Source organism: Mirounga leonina, unplaced genomic scaffold (genome assembly GCF_011800145.1).
Source record: "Mirounga leonina isolate KUSES-001 unplaced genomic scaffold, KU_Mleo_1.0 Mir_176, whole genome shotgun sequence".
Lineage (NCBI taxonomy): Eukaryota > Metazoa > Chordata > Mammalia > Carnivora > Phocidae > Mirounga > Mirounga leonina.
In genome coordinates this window covers 22,101,423-22,122,755 of record NW_023270454.1, presented here as the reverse complement: position 1 = coordinate 22,122,755, position 21,333 = coordinate 22,101,423, and the positions used below count along the sequence as shown (strand labels likewise).

The 21,333-nt window shown below is 41.6% G+C and overlaps 1 protein-coding gene across 1 annotated transcript; it reads left to right on the top strand.

Annotated features, from left to right (window-relative positions):
* The first annotated feature begins 7,422 nt into the window (after window positions 1–7,422).
* Window positions 7,423–8,419, top strand: LOC118022419 (peroxisomal biogenesis factor 19-like). The gene is given in 2 exon segments (XM_035023192.1): window positions 7,423–7,817; window positions 7,819–8,419. Coding segments are annotated over 2 exon segments (852 nt in total). The 3' UTR covers window positions 8,276–8,419.
* The last annotated feature ends 12,914 nt before the right edge of the window (window positions 8,420–21,333 follow it).

Genomic DNA, 21,333 nt, shown 5'->3' with positions numbered 1-21,333 from the left:
CACTGGTATAGCAAACAATCTTGAAATAATTACTTGTTCCTGCCAAGACAGGTGATTTTAACATGTGTGCAGGTGAATTGAGGGGATAGCAGTGTAGCTTTAAATAAGCAGTTAATTCTAGCGATGCTATTGACAGAAAAGTCCAGAAACACATTGGCGATGTACCTGAAGTCTTTACAATGCTTCTACTTTTATAAAAATATTTCACATTTGTCCCTCAATCCTATCAAAGGGAGTCTGAAATTTTACTCAAAGCTGTGCATTTATTCAAAGCTGTCTTACACGCTCTGTAAGACGTGAACAGATCAAGTTATTTCCTACATGAATACATTCATGATAAGCAAGTCTTCGATTAGCTGTTGGCAGTGCAGCAACCACACACACCTTTCTGGACCTTGGATTGATATGCATTTAAACATCCCTAACAGGGGCGCCTGGGTGGCTCAGTCGTTAGGCGTCTGCCTTCGGCTCAGGTCCCGATCCCAGGATCCTGGGATCGAGCCCGGCATCGGGCTCCCTGCTCCGCGGGAAGCCTGCTTCTCCCTCTCCCACTCCCCTTGCTTGTGTTCCCTCTCTCGCTATCTCTCTCTCTGTCAAATAAATAAATAAAATCTTAAAAAAAAAAAAATCCCTAACAGTTTGAATTATTTATTTCAGGAAGGGCTTAAGCCCAAAGACTGGAAAAATATTATCAATGCCAAGCCTTTCTCTTCCCCCAGAAAGCTTGTCTCTTCTCATTCCGATGAAGTAAAGAAGATTCTAGTTTTCCTTACCAGAATCCTTTTAGAGGCCTGAGGCAGGGCAGATGGGATGTAGAAAGAGAATATAAACTCTTTGGGAATTCCTTCATATGAAGGGAAAAAAGTTGTATCAAGATTTAAATACTCCTGCCTCAACAAATACAAATAACCAAGCAAAATTTAGCTTACAAAAATTCAAATTGCTGCTCTAGGGAGAAAAAGCTCAAACTAACAGATGCTCCATCATTTTAGCAATCTTTTAGAATATTGGAATTTAATAGCAGTTTATTATCTGCACCAATAACAACAAAAATGATGGGACTATAGGTCTTGGTAGTAAAACAAAATTATCCCTACTACATTATCCACAATACGACAATTGTGAAGAAAACATCAAGACCGAATAAGAAATGTGTTCTAATTAATGTTGCTATTGTGTTAAATAGATTGATGTGGGCCTTAAATTTTAGAAACATTGCATTACGCAGCAGGTAATGAAAAGTGATTATCCTAATAAAGTAGGAAAAAAATAGAAGTACATACAATGGTCTTCTTCTTCACCAGAGATGCCCCAGAGCATCAAACTTCCTCTTATATGAACTCTGATTAGAGTCCTGCTCCAATTAGAGACAGGATTTTGCTAAATTCCCTGTAGAACATCAAATAATGGTTTCTCTCCTATTAGTCTTCTCAATTCTGCAAACCAAAGAAAGAAAGAAATGAGGATAAAATTCTCTAATGAGAATGCCATGAGTCCTTGAGAAGGAAGATTGTATAAAGGCACATCAATCTTAATGGAATCATGGAATCAGATTTGTGAGTTTGGGAGTGGGTCTCTAACTCAAAACACAGTCTCCTCAAAGATGGGCATTGGGCTGCATGCTGATTGGTGGCTCTGGCAGTCAGGGGGACAGAGACTTAGGGCGTGTTTAGGGCAGGATGCAATGCACATGCTGTAGCTTATCTGGAATAAAGTTTATGAAAAATCATGAAGATGGGCTCCCCTCCTGCCTATTGCATTCTTACCTGTGAAATCACTGAAATCCCTTCTCAAATCTCAACAGAATCATGGTATCAGAAAAAAAATGCCTTTGGGTAAATCTCCTAGGGAAATTAAGAGGTATAGCCATTAAACAGAAATGATATATATTTTATTTTGGTGCCTGACCTTTTTATGTGGTTAATACATGAAAATAGCCTTAGAAACATTTTTCTTTTTTTTCTGGAAAGATAACTAAAATTTTCTAGGTCTTGTATGTGTCAGACACTGTGCTAAGTGCTTTGGCATTTGACATATTATCCAATTTAATCCTTGTAATCCAGTACAGTAGCTGTTTTATTTTAATTTTACAAGTGAAAAAAGCTGAACCTCAGAGAAAAAAGATAGAAGGTAAAAATGTTGATCATTTCTTGAGTTAGAGTATGAATAAGACATGAGCTTATGACCATCAACATCTATAAAAACAGCCATTCTAAATACAGATTTTTTTGTTTGTTTTTCACAAGATTATGACTAGTGAAAAGTGTCCTTCTAAGCAACTCACTTCCCAGTTCAGAGGAAAACCTGTCCTCCATTGATGACAGTTCGTATGACTCAGTTCCTTGGATCTCTCTGTAATTCATGGTGATTAAAAGCTCCATGCCTTGGATGAGATGGTCTGAGTTTGAATCCTAACTGTGTGTTTGGGGTGAATCCTAGCAATAGACTTACTGGCTGTATTCCCTTAGGCATATAACTCACCTTGGGAATTTGTGAGGGGTTATTTAAAGGGGTGGGGGTATGATGGTATCTATCCACATGTGGCAGTTTAGGCACAGCTTGAAATCCTTCTGCAAATTGGCAAGAGAGTAATATGTAGACAGGTAATATTAAAAGGACCCTCAGGGACAAGAAAGGCCACTGTCAGAGCTCCTTCATCCAGGCAGCAGGCAAGACTCTCTCAGCAGTCAGTAGTCTTCAGGGCATTGGTTTGGTTTCCAGCATTGGCCAAGTCTTTATTCAAAATCTCCTGAAGTAACTGTGAGTCATTCCTCCAGCTCCCCGCCAGGGGGAAGGGTAGAGATGACCCTTACTCGAGCATAACATCATTTTCTACTTCCTCATTCATTCTATTTCCATGGTGTAAATCGTTCCTCACATGCTTTAGGCTTTCCCTTTTGAATCTCAGTGCCCAATATTGAAAGTCAAGGAAACTCAATACTGACTCTTTTTTTTTAAGATTCTATTTATTTATTTATCAGAGAGAGAAAGAGAAAGAGAGAGACTGCATAAGCAGGGGGAGCGGCAGGCAGAGAGAGAAGAATGCTCCCTGCTGAGCAAGGAGCCCAATGTGAGGCTCCATCCCAGGACCCTGGGATCATGACCTGAGCTGAAGGCAGACGCTTAGCTGACTAAGCCACCCAGGCACCCTGAACACTGACTTTCTAGTTCTTTTTATTCCTTTTATAATATTCCTACTTGGAGCAATAAGGAAGTCTTTGATTAACTAAGGGGAAATAAGTTGGTGGAAAGAAAAACTCAACAAAAAATATCTCAAGGTATAATCTCAGTTCCTAAGTATGGAGAATAGACTGAAATGTAAGTGTCTGAAGTTAGAGTTATTTTTTTTTTTTTTCTTTTCTTTCTTTCTTTTTTTTTTTTTTTTTTTTTTTGAGAAAGAGTGCAGGTTGGGAGCAAGGAGGAGCAGAGGGAGAGAGAGGACCGCAAGCAGGCTCCACACCACACCCAGCACAGAGCCCAATGCTTGATCCCAGGACCCTGAGATCATGATCTCAGATGAAATCAAGAGTTGGCCGCTTAACCAACTGAGCCCCTGAAGTTAGAGCTATTTCTAACATTATTTACATGGACGACAAAACGGAAGTGCCAGATTCCCTTAAGGATGATCATTTTGCTTACAGGCACTTCCTTACAGTCCTTTTCTCTCCTCTATGAATTTGCACATCAGTGTACTCCAGAGCTTCTCGTCTGAAATGAGGCATTGACATTTGCTCCTGTGGTAGTAGAAATTCTAGCAACGGAATGATGTTTATTCTCGGGGCAGGCCTTACTACCATGTCCCTCTTTCCACTCCTGCAACCACACCCGCCCACCATAACTGCCCCTCGTTCATGCTTAACATTTTTGCCAGTGCTTCTTCCATCTCTCACACCTCTATTAAATGATAATGGGAAATCTGTTTTATAAACCAAATGCAAGTATGATCTAAATTCCAATGCCAGAAATTGCCTCAAATAATGAAAATGAGAGCATTCGCATATATAATGGAGTGCTGGAAGCATGTCATAACACATAAAATATCCTTCCCGTTATTGCTGCTGGAGATTAACTTCTAATGCACCTTCCCATTCACTATTTGGTTCAATGTAAAACTTACTATCTCATTCGAAAGAAGTATCCCAGTGAAAGGAAATGTTAGTGGTTTGTAATCTTAAGGAGAGCTGGCCTTCTCTCTTATGCTGAATGCTCACAAAAGCAGGCACACCTGGCCTTTCACCTAGTAAGTGAACCACATGCCAGGTTTGGAGAAGGTAGGCTGTGGGACGTTTGTAGAATGAGATGGCCAATCCTCTAAATGCAGCTAGGTCTCTGGGAACCACTTCTACCTGATCTAAATGTTCCCATTATTTCTGTGACACAATTCAACCAACTAGGCACTTTAAATTTTTCAATATTTTTTTCCTTTTGAATTTTCATCACTAGAGCTGCCAAAATCTGTCTGCCCCTGCTATTGACAGCCTGTGGCACAGCTGATCACGATGACCTGCCCCTTCCCATTTGTCAGCAATGACAGGGATGTCCATGGTACCTGCGAAGGCCAAGTCATTGCCATGTAATGATAAGGGCCAGCAGTCATTTAGGCAACATCCCCTTCAGTGGGTTTCCATAAAGCAAGACTTGTGAAAACTTCCATGGAGTCTTAAAAATCAGAATTATTTAAGTAGGGGCACCTAAGACTCAATTAGTTAAGCATCTGACTCTTGATTTCAGCTCAGGTCACAATCTCAGGGTCATGAGATCAAATCCTGTGTAGTCGGGCTCCACACTCAGAGTGGAGTCTACTTCAGATTCTCTCTCTCTCTCCCTCTTTCTCTGCCCCCCCACTCGCATGCTCTCGCTCTCTCTAAAATAAAAATAAATAAAATCTTTTAAAAAAAATAATTATTTAAGTAAATAATACCAAAGCAGAAAAAGCCTATGAGTCCTTTTGCCACCAGAATATGGTGGCAACTGGCATTAAGCTTCAGGTCATGATACATAAAACAATAGTTTACATCATGTGGTTGATATACTATGACGTGCTAGAGTATTAAAACACCTCTATCATTTCCCTTTGTCCTTTATGCACCATCCTCAGGATCAAAGGAAAAAGTAACTTCATCAATGAGATGCTAAGTATAGTACTTCTACAGACAACATCTTACCGAGCCAGAGAAGCCCCAGTTACACTAGGTGGGTGCGAAAAGGTCAACAGAGAGCACAATTCGTGGATAGCTTTTTGATAACAAAATAGTGACAAGAATGGTGATTTTGATGATGCTGATAAAGATGATGAAATATAAAATAGGATGACAGCAAAAGAAAACATTTCTGGTCCGCTTCACTAAGCCATGCCCATCAGTTCCTTTAAAAGTCAGCTCAAGGGACGCCTGGGTGGCTCAATCGGTTAAGCGGCTGCCTTCGGCTCAGGTCATGATCCCAGGCTCCTGGGATCGAGCGCCACATCGGGCTCCTTGCTCAGCGGGGAGCCTGTTTCTCCCTCTGCCCGTTGTTGTATACTCTCTCTCTCTAATAAATAAATAAAATCTTAAAAATAAATAAATAAATAAATGAAACAAACTCAGCTCAAGTGCTATCCCTCAACCTAGCCAACTTACATGAGTCTTTAGCTGTCCACTGCTTCCCCACTCATGTATTCTCTTTCTATGCCACCATTTGCACCAGCGATTTCACTTTATAATTTTCCTAAAATTATTTCAGTTCTGCACATGTTGGTTTCCTATCTCCTAGCAAACAGAAACTGTGACTAATATTTTTTAATCCTACCAGTTAAACCTGGTCCAGAGCACTATACATCATAGGTACTGCTTAGCCATTAAATCCAAGTTTGCAAATATACACATATTGAAAACCTATTTGACGTGAATAACAACAGGCTGTGGAAAACACAAAGATGAATAAGACATAGCCTTACCTTGCACTCATGAAACTTAACATTTAGTACATAAGAGAGACTTGAGAACAATTGGCAATAATAAAGGTAAAATGCCATAATTGGGGCGCCTGGGTGGCTCAGTTGGTTAAGCGACTGCCTTCGGCTCAGGTCATGATCCTGGAGTCCCGGGATCGAGTCCCACATCGGGCTCCCTGCTCGGCGGGGAGTCTGCTTCTCCCTCTGACCCTCCTCCCTCTCATGCTCTCTGTCTCCCATTCTCTCTCTCTCAAATAAATAAATAAAATCTTTTTTAAAAAAATGCCATAATTGAGCATGTAATTAGCTAATGTATTCACGAAAGCTCCAAAAAAAAAAAAGTAGACATTTGCTATAGTGATTACAGACGAAGGCAATCCCTTTACGTTTAAAAGACCAGGAAAAACTTCAAAGTGAACAAAATCAAGTGTCTCAGGAGGATAAGCACGAGAGGAGTGCATATTAGACTGAGTCTGAGCAAGTGTGTGGTGTCCCAAGAGTGCAAATTACACTCATCAAGAAGTATAACACGGCTACGTACTATGCGAGAGGGGGAAAATGTAGAAAGTTGGAATTTTGGTTGAAATCATCAAGGAAGATGTTGGAAACCATACTAAATTGTTGGATTTTATTCTGCAAGCCCTTATTCCCCAAACCGTTATCTGAGTAATTCTAGCCCTAAGAGATTTTCTGTTATTAGACAGAACTGTGGTCAGAAACTTGGGGGAAATATGCATACTATGCTCCCTTCTTGAATAGTCTTTATGCACATTAGTCCACTAAAATTTCTGAGAAGTCTGATAGTCAGAAAGATTCTTAGTAATTTTAACTCACAGTTTCTCAAGCTTTAAAATTCCTTCAGTTATTTTCAATGATATTTATTAACACCTTGTGCATCTAAGTTTCAGGAGAATATGATTTGTGAAATGCTACTAAGCAAAGAGGACCAATTATTTACCTGGATCGAAGTGAATGATAGGGTCTGACCCATCTTTAATAAATGCTCATAGGTTGCCCATTTCAAAAAAGGAATTTCAAGCAACATAGAATAATTAGTGAGATCCCTGAAACATAGCTACTAACATATCAGTCCTGCCAGGAGGAGATACAGTGAGTGGTACGACTCTTTTTTTGTCATGATGAAATATATGTAACATAAAGTTTGCCATCTTAACCATTTTTAAGAGTACATTTCAGTGACATTAACTGCATTTACATTGTTGTGTAATCATCACCACTAGCCATTTTGAGAACTTTTCCATTATCTGGGGCCCCTGGGTGGTTTAGTCAGTCGAGCATCCGACTCTTGATTTCGGCTCAGGTCATGATCTCAGGGTTGTGGGATCGAGCCCTGCATCTGGCTCCTGGCTCAGTGGGGAGTCTGCTTGAGATTCTCTCTCTCCCTCTCTTTCTGCCTCTCTCTCACTCTGTCTCTCTCAAATAAATAAAGAAATCTTTAAAAAAAAAAGAAAAAAAAACTTAGGAGCAAGATGGCCACCGCTGAGGAGGACTGTGGTGCTGGGGCCGACGCTGACCAGGAATTGGAAGAGCTCCTGGAAAGTGCTCTTGATGATTTCGATAAGGCCAAACCCTCCCCAGCACCCCCTCCTACCACCACGGCCCCTGATGCTTCGGGGCCCCAGAAGAGATCGCCAGGAGACACTGCCAAAGATGCCCTCTTTGCCTCCCAAGAGAAGTTTTTCCAGGAACTGTTCGACAGCGAGCTGGCTTCCCAAGCCACTGCGGAGTTCGAGAAGGCGATGAAGGAGTTGGCTGAGGAAGAGCCCCACCTGGTGGAGCAGTTCCAGAAGCTCTCAGAAGCTGCCGGGAGAGTGGGCAGTGACGCAACCTCCCAACAAGAATTTACGTCTTGCCTGAAGGAGACTAAGTGGACTCGCCAAAAATGCCACTGATCTTCAGAACTCAGGCATGTCAGAGGAGGAACTGACCAAGGCCATGGAAGGGCTGGCCCATGGGGAAGGGAACATTCTCCCCATTATGCAGAGCATCATGCAGAACCTCCTGTCCAAGGATGTGCTGTACCCATCACTGAAGGAGATTACCGAAAAGTATCCGGAGTGGTTGCAGAGTCACTGGGAGTCTCTTCCTCCAGAGCAGTTTGAAAAATATCAGGAACAACATAGTGTCATGGGCAAGATATGTGAGCAGTTTGAGGCAGAGAGCCCCACAGACAGTGAGGCCACTCAGAAGGCTCGTTTTGAGTTAGCGCTGGATCTTATGCAGCAGCTACAGGATTTGGGCCATCCTCCAAAAGAACTGGCTGGGGAGATGGGAATCCAGCCTAAGACAGAACAGTGGTGTCAACTAAGAGATAAGAAATAGGAGAAGTTTGAGTTTGACAAAGGTAAAGCAAAGGTGAGTTCACTTTGGGAATGTTAAAGTACCAATGGCTGGAAGAGAAGGGAACATCCTCAACCTGATAAAGTGCATCTATGAAAAACCTACAGCTAACAATATACTTAATGGTGAAAGTCTGGGTACTTTTCCCTGAAGATCAGGAACAACACAAGGATATCAGCTCTCACTACTTCTAGTCAACATTGTGTTGGAGGTTCTGGCCAGGAAAGTTAGGCAAGAAAAAGAAATAAAAGGCACTGAGATTGGAAAGGAAGAAATAAAGCCGTATTTGCAGATGGCATGATTTTTGTATAGGAAATTCTAAGGACATAAGATGAATTTACAAAAATCCATTGTATTTCTATACATTTGGAATGAATGATCCAAAAATGAAGTTAAGAAAACAATCCTGTTCACAATAACATAAAAAAAATACTTGGGGGAAAAAGAGTACTTAGGAGCAAATTTAACAAAAGTGCAAAACTATACTGTGAAAACTACAAAACACTGTTGAAAGAAGGAAGATCTAAATAAATGGAAAAGCATCTCATGTTCATGGAGCAGAATACTTAACATCATTAAGATGGCAGTACTCCCAAATGATCTCAAGACTCAGTGCTGTCCCTATCAGAATCCCAGCCGACTTCTTTGTGGAAATTGACTAGGTAATTCTAAAAATCACATGAAATTGCAGTGGACTCATAATAAGAAAACAGTCCTGAAAAAGAAAGGAGGACTCAAACTTCCCGATTTCAAAACTTACTACAAAGCAATGGTAATCAACACAGTGTGCTGTTGGCACAAGGATAGACACATACCAATGGAGTAGAACGGAGAGTCCAGAAATAAACTCACACATCTGTGGTCAACTGATTTTTGACACAGGTGCCAAAACCAGCGGGGAAAGAATAGTCTTTTCAACGGTGGTACTGGGACAACTGGATAGCCAAAAGAATGAGCTCAATCTTTACTTCACATTATATTAAAAAATCAAAATAGGTCAGAGACCTAAAAGTAGGCACCTGGGTGGCTCAGTTGTTGGGCGTCTGCCTTCGGCTTAGGTCATGATCCCGGGGTCCTGGGATTTAGCCCCGCATCGAGCTCCCTGCTCGGCGGGAAGCCTGCTTCTCCCTCTCCCACTCTCCCTGCTTGTTTTCCTGCTCTCGCTATCTCTCTCCCTGTCAAATAAATAAATAAAATATTTAAAAAAAAAAAAAAGACCTAAAAGTAGTAACTAAAACTGTAAAGCTCTTAGAAGAAAACAGGGGTAAAACTGTCATAGCTTTGGGCTTAGCTAGGGATTCTTAGGTATGGCACCAAAAAGCATGAACAACAAAAGGAAAAAAAGATAAATTGGACTTAATCAAAACTAGAAAGCTTTGCGTTTCAAAGGACACCATCAAAAATGAAAACCCACAGGATGGGAGAAAATATATGTAAATCATATACCTGATAAAGGACTTGTATCTAGAATATATATTCTTAAAACTCTGTAATAGGCAATTTAAAAATGGGCAAAGGATCTGAATAGACATTTCTCCAAAGAAGACAAAAATGTCCAATAAACATGTGAAAAGTGCTTGACATTGTTAGTCATTAGGGAAGTGCAAACCAAAATCATAGTGAGCTACAACTTCCCATCCACTAGGATGGCTGGAAATAAAAAGTTAGATAATCAAATATTGGCCAGGATGGGGAGAAATTGGAACCCTCATACACTGCTGGTGTGAATGTGAAATGGTGCGACTGCTTTGAAAAACTGTCAGTTTCTGAAATGATTAAGCAGAGTTAACCACTTGACCCAGAAATTCCACTCCTAGGTATATATCCAAGAGAAATGGAGCATGTGTCCACACAGAAACTTGTACATGAATTTTTATAGCAGCATTATTCATAATAGTCTTAAGAAACAACCAAACTTGTCCCATCAGCAGATGAAGGGATACATGAGATGTGGGGTATATTCATACAATGGAACAATATTTGGTTATAAAAAGGAATGGAATACTGATACGTGGATGAACTTTGAAGACATGCTAAGTGAAAGAAACCAGTCACACACAAAAATACGATTTCATTCATATGGAAGTCCAGAATAGGGAAATCCATAGATACAAAGTAGTTAATGGTTTCTTGGGGCTGGAAGGGTATGGGGAGATAGGGGGTAATAGCACTGGGTACCGGGTTTCTTTTTGAGATGATGAAAATGGTTGGAAATTGACTGTGGTGATGGTTGCACGTATCTGTGAATGTACTAAAAGCCATTCAATTGCACACTTTGGGTGAATTGTATGTGAATTTCATTTCAATAAAGCAGTTAAAAAAAAAAAACAAACTTCTCCATCATCCCAATCTGAAACTCTGTACCCATTTAAACAATCCTGTTCCCCCTCACCCACTCCAGCCCCTGGTGACCACTATTCTTTCTGTCTCTCTGAATTTGACTATACTGAGTAACGTATAACTCAATATTTGGCCTTTTATGTCTGACTTCATTCACTTAATATGTTTTGGGGATGATTCATTTTTAAAAGAGATGGTCTGCATTCTATAAAAAAATAAAATAAAACAAAACAAAAAAAAACACAAAGAACCACATACTACAACAAGTCCTGGTGAGGATTACCAGCAAAAACTCCAAGCAAGAGCGGGGCGCGTGGGTGGCTCAGTCGGTTAAGCCTCTGCCTTCGGCTCAGGTCATGATCCCAGGGTCCTGGGATCGAGCCCTGCATCGGGCTCCCTGCTCCGCGGGAAGCCTGCTTCTCCCTCTCCCACTCCCCCTGCTTGTGTTCCCTCTCTCGCTATGTCTCTCTCTGTCAAATAAATAAATAAAATCTTTTAAAAAAAAAAAGAACAGGGCTGGATACTGTTAGAATGCCTGGTCTGTGCTAACTTGCACTGTCACACACAACACAGTATGGATCACTCAACAGTGTCTTCTGGATGAAAAGACCACTTGAAATTAAATAATAATATAGCTAAATGGAAGATTCATGGGGCACCTGGGTGGCTCAGTCGATTAAGCGTCCAATTCTTGATTTGGTTCCATGCCCAGTGTGGAGTGTGGAGCCTGACACGGGACTTGATCTCACGACCTGAGATCATGACCTGAGCCAAATCTAAATGTAAAGCCCTGAAGGATATGAAGGCATCAGAACTTTCTTCAAAAGGGCAACCCTCTAATATAAAGGGCAGAAAGGTAAAGAGCTTAAGATTCATCCCACCCTGTTATGTAATTCCATAGGAGACTGCGTCATTCCCTGTCGTTTATCTGGAGCCTAATCAACGTTATCCAGGCCTCCAAAAGGCTTTGCTCGTGTTTAAATATCCAGAGGGCCTCAAACGTCACAGAAGCCACTGAAGCTACCATCCTGGATCTCCCACAAACAAGAGCATAGACTGAGGATCAGGCTTCCGTTTGTCCCATATGGTTACCTTTCAAGTCATAAACAGCAGAACACCACCATAAAACATCTGATTAGCACTCAGATATCAAAGGCAAACATGACTGTTTTGCTGCCCTGGGAAATTCTCACAGGGAAACACAACAGAAAAATTAAGTGTACTTGTGGTCAGGAAAGAAAGCTGAGAAAAAGGGAAAGTATTACGATTTATCTTTTTTATCTTCTCCATGTCTCCTGAAATTATATTGTTTGAAGTCCAAGTCCTGTATACCTACACAATCGCAAGCTTTGTCCTAAAGTCTTTCACCTTGGTCCTAACATCCTAGCTCCCGTGGCCTAATTCTCCCCGATGAAACCATCTCTCACGGGGCTGCCAAATTTTCTCCCCCCTAAAGCAACACCGTGATAGTTTTCCTTCTTTGCTGCAAAATCTCTAATGCTCTAGTGGGTCCCCGTTCCAACAGTTAAGTTCAACATTCATTAGTTCTCCATCTTTCAATCTTTTTTGAGGCCAGGTCAGACACCAGGAAGTCAGCCATGCCTTCTCTACTTCTGAAAAACCACTCCTCCGGTGGGTGTCATAAAGTGCTGTTTGGTGTAGATATTTATATTTGTAGCCTTTGGAAGGATAGCTGAGTGAAGGAAAAGGCTTTGGAGTCTGCTTGCTGAGGTTCGCATTCCACTCCCTGCCTGTGTGACCAAGAGCTAGTTGTTTAATTTATTTGTGCCTCAGTTTCCTCACCAAAAGAACAGGAAACTAACAATGTCTGTGTGACTGGATGTGGGTATAGATTACATGAGGTCACACAGACAAGGCTCTTAGAACAGGGCTGGAGGGACGCCTGGGTGGCTCAGTCGTTAAGCGTCTGCCTTCGGCTCAGGTCATGATCCCAGGGTCCTGGTATCGAGCCCCGCATCGGGCGCCCTGCTCAGCGGGAAGCCTGCTTCTCGCTCCCCCACTCCCCCTGCTTGTGTTCCCTCTTTCACTGTGTCTCTCTCTGTCAAATAAATAAATAAAATCTTTTAAAAAATAAAAAATATATATAAAGAAAATTAAAATAACTGTTATAAATAAAACTCAGTAAAGAATTGGGGAGATTGGGACGCCTGGGTGGCTCAGTTCATTAAGCATCTGCCTTCGGCTCAGGTCATGATCCCAGGGTCCTGGGATTGAGCCCCACATTGGGCTCCCTGCTCGGCGGGAAGCCTGCTTCTCCCTCTCCCACTCCCCCTGCTTGTGTTCCCTCTCTCGCTGTGTCTCTCTCTGTCAAATAAATAAATAAAATATTTAAAAAAAAAAAAAAAGAACAGGGCTGGATACTGTTAGAATGCCTGGTCTGTGCTAACTTGCACTGTCACACACAACACAATATGGATTCCTCAACAGTGTCTTCTGGATGAAAAGACCAGTTGAAATTAAATAATAATATAGCTAAATGGAAGATTCATGGGGCACCTGGGTGGCTCAGTTGATTAAGCGTCCAATTCTTGATTTGGCTCAGGTCATGATCTCAGGTCGTGAGATCAAGTCCCGTGTCAGGCTCCATGCTCTATGGAGCCTGTTTAAGATTCTCTCTCTCCCTTGCCCTCTGCCCCCGCCCCCATCCAAAAAAAAAAAAAAAAAAGAAAAGAAATAGAAGATTCTTGAAGATTCTTGTGTTCAACACAAGATTCCCTGTTAAAATGGAAAATTTCCCAACTATTTAGAGATGTCTATCATGTTTATGAACTATGAAAGGAAATAAAATTCTGATCTGCTCACTTTTTGCTCCTAGTAATAAAAGTGAGTCAAACAAAAGAAGAAAGAAAAAAGGAGATTGATAAGAAAGAAAAGTCAACTGTCTGTAGATATCTCTTTTGTTTACTTGCATTCTTATGCAGACCCCACACAGCCTCTCTGCAAATGCTTGCATCACAGAATTATGAACATACTCATCCAGAGATCAATCACTCTGCATCCTCACCATAGATGAAGCCTGGTTTCGCCCTGGGGACACAGTGTCCCTCTTAAAATCTTCCAGTGAAAGTAGACAGACCCCTAAGGCATTAAACAATAAAAAGGAATTTGCATACATTTTAGTGCCAAAATTCAGCAAGCAATCACCTTCCCTTACCCATCTCTGGATTTTGTAATACTTGTTTTGTTTAGTTGTGCTGTTTTAAGTTCTTCTTATGAATTTACACTCACCTCTTCCATTATGGTTGCTCTCACCCATTGACCTCCAGAATCCTCTCTCACCTTTCTGGATTTTCTTATGAATATCTTTAACCCAGTCCTTGTATTTGCTTTTGTTAATATACTTGAAACTACCATTTGGGCTGGGATATAGAGAAAAGTGATCTGCAGAAACAAAAGAAGAGGAAAACAGATGCACAGAGGGGGCCTCCTGAGTCTCTACAGCACTCCAGGTCATGATAGCCCTCCAAAGGCCACGCAGAATGCCTGCCTTAGAGTTGGAAGAGACCTAGGATCCTTCTCTTTTAACTGAAGTTGTTCAAATGGAGTTTCTATTCTAACAGAATGACCCTTTTGGGGGTGTTATTTATTTGCCTAAAGTCAGAAAAAGTTACAGCTCTCGTGTTAATGTGGTCTTCATTTATGGCATGAAATCAATGTCTTACACCATCTTTGCCTCATTTTTTACTTTAGCAAAATGAGAGGTTGTATTTAACTGCTTCCTGGAGCTATCGGAAAGAAAAACAACTAATCAATCAGCAGGATGCATCTTGAAGAAATGTAATGACCATCCCCCGCACTGGATGGCAGTGTTCCTTCATGAACTGATGAGTACTCTAACTACATCATCTCCCAGTAGCTTTTAACTTGGGGGGTGGGGGTGGGGTGGGGGATTTCACTAGTACTGGATTCAGCTTGGACTTGAACTCTTCCCTAACTCTGTGGCAAGTTATCGGAGAGGGTTCGGTGATTATCTGAGCAGCTCAAGCTAAAGACTCAGGTGGTGAACCTAGATTGGGATATTGAGTGTTAGAGACCTGAGTCATTGCATATCTGTAGACTCATCTAGCCTGGCGGTTAGGATCCCAGCTAGAACAAATATCTTATTCTAAGTGCTTTCTCCAATTACCTTCTACTCACTCGTATCTTTGATATGTCTGTTTTCTTTCTAATTTTTAGCCTTCAGCCTTAATTCTTTAATGTATATATCTTCATTTTTAAGCTATTTGAATAAACACTTTACAGATGACCTAAATTTTGAATGCCTTCATGTTCTCTTAAATAGCAAGATTTTGTAATGGTTCTATCTTGATTATCTGAAAATATAACTGAAGTACATGACAACAATTTTTATGTGGCCTCTCTCCAAATTTTATCCAAACCCTGATAAAAGCTCAAAGCAACACCAAAAAACAAACAAACAAATACCCCATTTGATTTTATAGCCAACTAATCAAATTAAAGCCTCTATGTTCCCCTTCTCTGATTTATCTTTCAAGGAGGATTTGACTATCTTGATGAAACAACCACTAACCTAGATTTCATCTGATTTAAGGGTCTCCATATAATCCCCAAGTGACAAAGATATACTATCTTTGGATATTCATTTGAAAAGAAAAAAAAAATACAACATAAAAGACTTTTGATTGAGACTGCGGTGAAGCTGCCCACTGTTGGAGGATGAATCCCATCAGCACCCTCCCCCATCCCTTCTCTTATTGATGTATGGCTCTTAAAATCCTGCTCCCTCCAATTTCACTCACGGATTGCGTCCCCCTGTGAGCAGCCATGTTTGCTAAAGCTGATATGTCATGATGATGGATCACAACCAGACACTCCATTTGGGGCTAGATGCCTGCGATCTGTCATTATGTGCAAATTTGCTTCTCACTGGATCTGGGAGAGATAAATAAGGAAGATGAAATTGCACATTGTATTATACCCTGTTTTAAGTAAACGAACATGTAGCCCTATTAGAATCGGGGTCAGGCATCACAGGAGTCCACGCAGCCTGTGAGTTATGGAGGTGGGCCAGCTAAGGCCCCTCTAAGCCCTTCTCTTGCTTTCTTCTAGGTTTTCAGATGCACAACAGTACCTGAGAAACGCTTAAGGCCTTCTGGCTTAAACTCTATTTCATATTTGTTCACTTCATGCTTGAACACTCGACCCACTCCTCATCTCCTCCAACTCACCCAGATCCTAATCCAAAGATGAATCCTTGGATTTATTATAGATGATGTCATTACCGTCTCCAGCAGGAGCCCTGGGGAAACTCGCTACATCCCCTTTATCTCCAGTGAATATCAAATCATATTTCAACGTATAAAAGCGAGAAAGACTTTATCAGTTTTATTAAAGCTGTAAATTTTGTTCTTAAAACCTGCCAAAGCCTGTGCTCCTAGAACCCTCACAGAGCAAATTAACTTTTTGCTGCTCTTTTCTCTGCTGAGTTCTCCAATCGGCCAGGACCAACAGGACACTCCACACGGATCATGCATGGGAATTGTCCCGTGATTCAAGTTAGCAGCTTCTGTCAAGAGGGATATTTCTGTTTATGCTGTCTGGATTCCAACTTGGCACAACACTGTAATTCAAAAAGAAAAACTGCTGGCCAGGAGGGCTATGGGCAGCCCTGGTCTTGCAAACATGCAATGGTTACTTTGATGTGCTCGAAACCCCAAATGTACCTCCTGTTTTCACTTTTTCTTTTTTTTTTTAAGTAGGTTCCACACCCAGTATGGAGCCCAACATGGGGCTTGAACTCGTGACCCTGAGGTCCAGAGTCAGCTGTTTACCAAATGAGCCACCCAGGTGCCCCTCCTGTTCTCACTTCTTGTTATGACCTTCTCCACACTCTGTAAGGTGATCCCACCTCAGCCTGGCCTGGATCCCCTTACTGCCTGTCCCCTCCCACACCCTCCCCATCCCTTGCAGGAGCCCCACAGACAGTGCTATCTCCTGAACACAGGACATACCTTCACACGGCTCAGACCTGCTCTGAATAGGCTATCCAATTGGAACTATCTTTTTTCCTGCCTGTTGAAATTTTGTACATTTGGTAAGCCCCAGGTCAGATACCCATGTTCTAGGCTCCTCAACTGGATGCAATCGCCTTTCTTCCCCTCTCCACATTCACCTAGCAATCTGTATGCCTTACTTATCTGCCTCCTTCCTTAAGACCAATGCTCATGATCACCCTGATTCGCTTAGCACCTAACACTGTCTTTCCAATCTAGGCATATAGAAAAATTTGTTGACAAAGCTCAGATTCCAATAGAAAGAAAGGGTGAATGGCTTCCAGGGCAGATTATGGAGCCAAAAGAAGTTTGATGTGTGTTCTCGGGTAGATGGAACAACAGTGGCTCTATTGGGGGGGGGGCGCCTGAGTGGCTCAGTTGGTTAAGCAGCTGCCTTCGGCTCAGGTCATGATCTCCAGTTCCTGGGATCGAGCCCCACTTCGGGCTCCCAGTTCAGCCAGGAGTCTGCCTCTCCCCCTGCCTCTCCCCCTTCTTGTGCACTCTCTGTCTCTCTCTCTCTCAAATGAATAAATAAAACCTTACAAAAAAAAGTGGTTCATCAAAAAAAAAAGGAAATCTTGCCATTTACAATAGAGGATATTATGAAGTGAAATAAGTCAATCAGAGAAAGGCATGTATCACATGATCTCACCGATATGAGGAATTCTTAATCTCAGGAAACAAGCTGGGGGATGCTGGCGTGGTGGGGGGTGGGAGGGATGGGGTGGCTGGGTGATAGACATTGGGGAGGGTATGTGCTAGTGAGCGCTGTGAATTGTGCAAGACTGATGAATCACAGTCCTGTACCTTTGAAACAAATAACACATTTTATGTTAAAAAAAAAAAAAAGAAGATAGTAGGAAGGGAAAAATGAAGGGGGGGAAATTGGAGGGGGAGACGAACCATGAGAAACTATGGACTCTGAGAAACAAACTGAGAGTTCTAGAGGGGAGGGTGGTTGAGGGATGGGTTAGCCTGGTGATGGGTATTAAAGAGGGCGCATACTGCATGGAGCACTGGGTGTTATACGCAAACAATGAATCATGGAACACTACATCAAATACTAATGATGTAATGTATGGTGATTACCATAATAAAATAAAAATTTTTTAAAAATTAAGCATTGAAGACAATAGGAATAAACAGGAAAAAAAAATGTGGCACTATAAGCATGCTGCTCTGAGCCTGCCCTCCCAGGTGGCACTCACAGATTCAATCTTTCATTCATCCATTTATTCAAACAACGTCCTTTGGAGAGTCAAGGTCATTTTATAAATCTGAACAGTATCTCCATAGTGACAGTAGGGGATGATATTTCCAAAACCTAAATAAATCCCCAAAGACTTCACTCACACTTACATTTTCCAACACTTCTGAAGACTTAGAAAAAAAAAATACTAGAAGACTAGCCCACTGATGATGATGGGAATGTCGGTCATGGAGATACGGGTATAAACGATTGCACTAAGGCAAAGACCACAGAAGCTGTGCCTTATTAGCCTTGGTTTCCTGAGTACCTAGAATTCTACCCAGGCCATGACGGGTCTTAAGTATAAGTGAAATAAAGGATAGAAAATCGGTTGGTAAATGTCCACGCACAATAAACCACGCTTTCAGAGTCACACTCAGAAAGTGACCAGAAGGCAGAGACGTTGGCCTGTTTTCATTCATTGCTGTGTATCGAAGCTTCAAATGTGTCCACCAGGCGCTCAACAAACATTCGCCAAGTGAATGATTGAGTGGCCGCCAGATCGTGGCGGCCTTAGCACCAGGGTAAACTTTCAACTCCATCCTAATATCAGCCATAAGTCATTAAGATGTTTAAGCTAGAAAGTTACCTGATCGATTTCCGTGGAAAAGACGGTGGAACCGGTGGAAGAGTGAGAAAAGGCGAACTGGAATGCTGGAAAAATGCTCGGACGCTGTTGCACCATGCAGGGGACAGACGATCCCGCAGATGGTGGTGGCGAGTATGGGGCCATGAGGACTAATTGGGCAGAGTTTGAGGAGGCAGAACTAATAATGACACGTGGTTCTTAACCAGGTGTGGGTGGCATGGACGAGAGGTCTAGATCAGCGGCCAGTTCAGAGCTGAAGGACCGGAGGGGACGGTAGTGCTGCTGATTAGATGTAATAGCAGCAGGAGAGTGGGTTTTACAGGGAAGACTGGGGAGTGGTTGTGTATTATACGTTGAACATATGAGAACCGTGCCCATCTCAGTAGAGAATCCGAGCAGTTCACTGATGACTCAGGTCAGGAATTCAGGAGAGAGCACTCACCTAGAAATTAAGGCACAATCAAGTGGTTGCAGATCAATGGCCCACAGGCCAAATCCTGCCCACAAACTTGTTTAGCCAGGACAACTGGCTAATTTTTGTGTGAGCTGATAACTTATAAACATGAGGAGACTGCACCTAAAAATCCAGATCTTCAGCTTTTCTTCAGAAATGTTGAAAATGTAGTAAAGTTAAACTCACATTCATTCCCTCAAGCTAGCAAAGAGTGAGGGCTGAGAAGCAGCTTCCCCCTTGGATGGACATGTTCAGGTCACCACAGAACCCTCCTTCCATGCTGCCTCCCCCATGCCAAGAGTTCAGGTAGCACTGTCTTGATGTTTGTGTGTCTGTCCTTCTTAGAGTCAAGCTAAGGGAAAAATGAAATCTTTCACATACTACCATCTCTACTGAAAGCTGGAAAGTGAAAGCTAGAAAGAGGATTGAGTATTTCATGGAAAAACATTTTTTTACACCTGTCCCATATCATGGTGTTATCTATCTAGCACCTAAGGGCATTTGACGTTGTGACCTCAACAGAGTTTCAAAAGCTCTTTTGAGTTACTATCGTGATATTTAGCTTAGAGATTCATTACCCAGAACTCAGCAGCAGACGGTTCTCTCTCATAAGGCTGCGCCGATCTGGGGATCAAATTCCATTCTTCCTTCATCTTTATCTTTGATGCCATAGCAAGTTATTTTTACATCCTTGTTAAATTGCTGGTAAGTAAATGATTTATAGTAAAATTATATGTATTGATATTCTTTTGGATGATATTACTGATATATATGCAGATGAGACTGTTACTTGATGGGGTAAGTGGGAAAGCACCCCTCCTGAGCTAACATTAAGTCATGCTTACGTTAGCAATTACAGGCCTTGTGAATTTCCAAGAAATGTGGTACAAACCTGTTACGGAATTCTAAAACCTCCTTAGGGTGAACAATGAAGAACTTCTTATGTGAGGATGAAGCATAGAATAGCTTTATTTATTTAAAAACAAAACAAAACAAAAACAAAACCAGGAACTTTACTGTGCTCTCTTGGGCTCAGGTCCTCATTTTGCCACAAACTTGCTGTCAGTCTTTGGACATGTTAATTAACCTATCTAAACCTTTCTATAAAATGAGGTTAAATAATAGCTGGAAAGCCTATTTCTTTCAACTGTGGGAATTAATAAGTAGAAATGTTTGATAAAGCCATATATGACATTTTACAAATTTTACTTGTAGCTCTGTTTTCTGGCAATAACAACCCAAAATAGCCTATGTTGGCTCTGCCTCTGGTTCAAACCAAACTTTCATCAGCTTTCTTCTGATTTATTAATACTACGCTAATAGGGGCGCCTGGGTGGCTCAGTTGGTTAAGCGACTGCCTTTGGCTCAGGTCATGATCCTGGAGTCCCGGGATCGAGTCCCGCATTGGGCTCCCTGCTCGGCGGGGAGTCTGCTTCTCCCTCTGACCCTCCTCCCTCTCATGCTTTCTGTCTCTCATTCTCTCTCTCTCAAATAAATAAATAAAATCTTTAAAAAAAAAATACTACGCTAATAGTTGAACTCACTGGCAAAAACAGAGACTTTGCATTGGTGTTTGATAAAAAATATATATGGGAAAGAAAAGCGTTTTCATATTGAACTGTCCTTTCAGAGACCTAACTTTTTGGCTTCCCTTTGGTAACCCCTTAATGCTGACTTTATATCTAATGACTTGATACATTTTCTGAAAAGCCTGCCCCTTAGAGGCTGGAAGTTTGTGCAAGTTACTAAGTTTGTCCATCCAAGGGGGATGTTTGTCCATCCAAGGGGGAAGCTGCTTCTCAGCCCTCACTCTTTGCTAGCTTGAGGGAATGAATGTGAGTTTAACTTTACTACATTTTCAACATTTCTGAAGAAAAGCTGAAGATCTGGATTTTTAGGTGCAGTCTCCTCATGTTTATAAGTTATCAGCTCACACAAAAATTAGCCAGTTGTCCTGGCTAAACAAGTTTGTGGGCAGGATTTGGCCTGTGGGCCATTGATCTGCAACCACTTGATTGTGCCTTAAACCGCGACTAACGTTGCAAATAATGTGCCGTCACCCAGGTGATAGGAGTTGCAATGGTGCCCTCTTGTGAGGATGTTCTGTCACTGCACCTCGCAGATGGATGATGTAATAGGTGATGTAATAGGCGTTGTAGGAGGAGGATATTCTCAGCACTAATTTTAAGTGAATGAATTCTGCGTCTCTTTTTATGTTTAAGAGGTTCTCATATGTGGTAATCGTTGACATTATCCTCTAAGCCAAAACTGCAGTCAGAGGTTGATTTTTACTATAGTATTTCTCGAGTTTTCTTTGTATTCGTGACGGTATCAGAAATTTTGGGTTAGGAAACAGAGGGTTTTGAATTTATA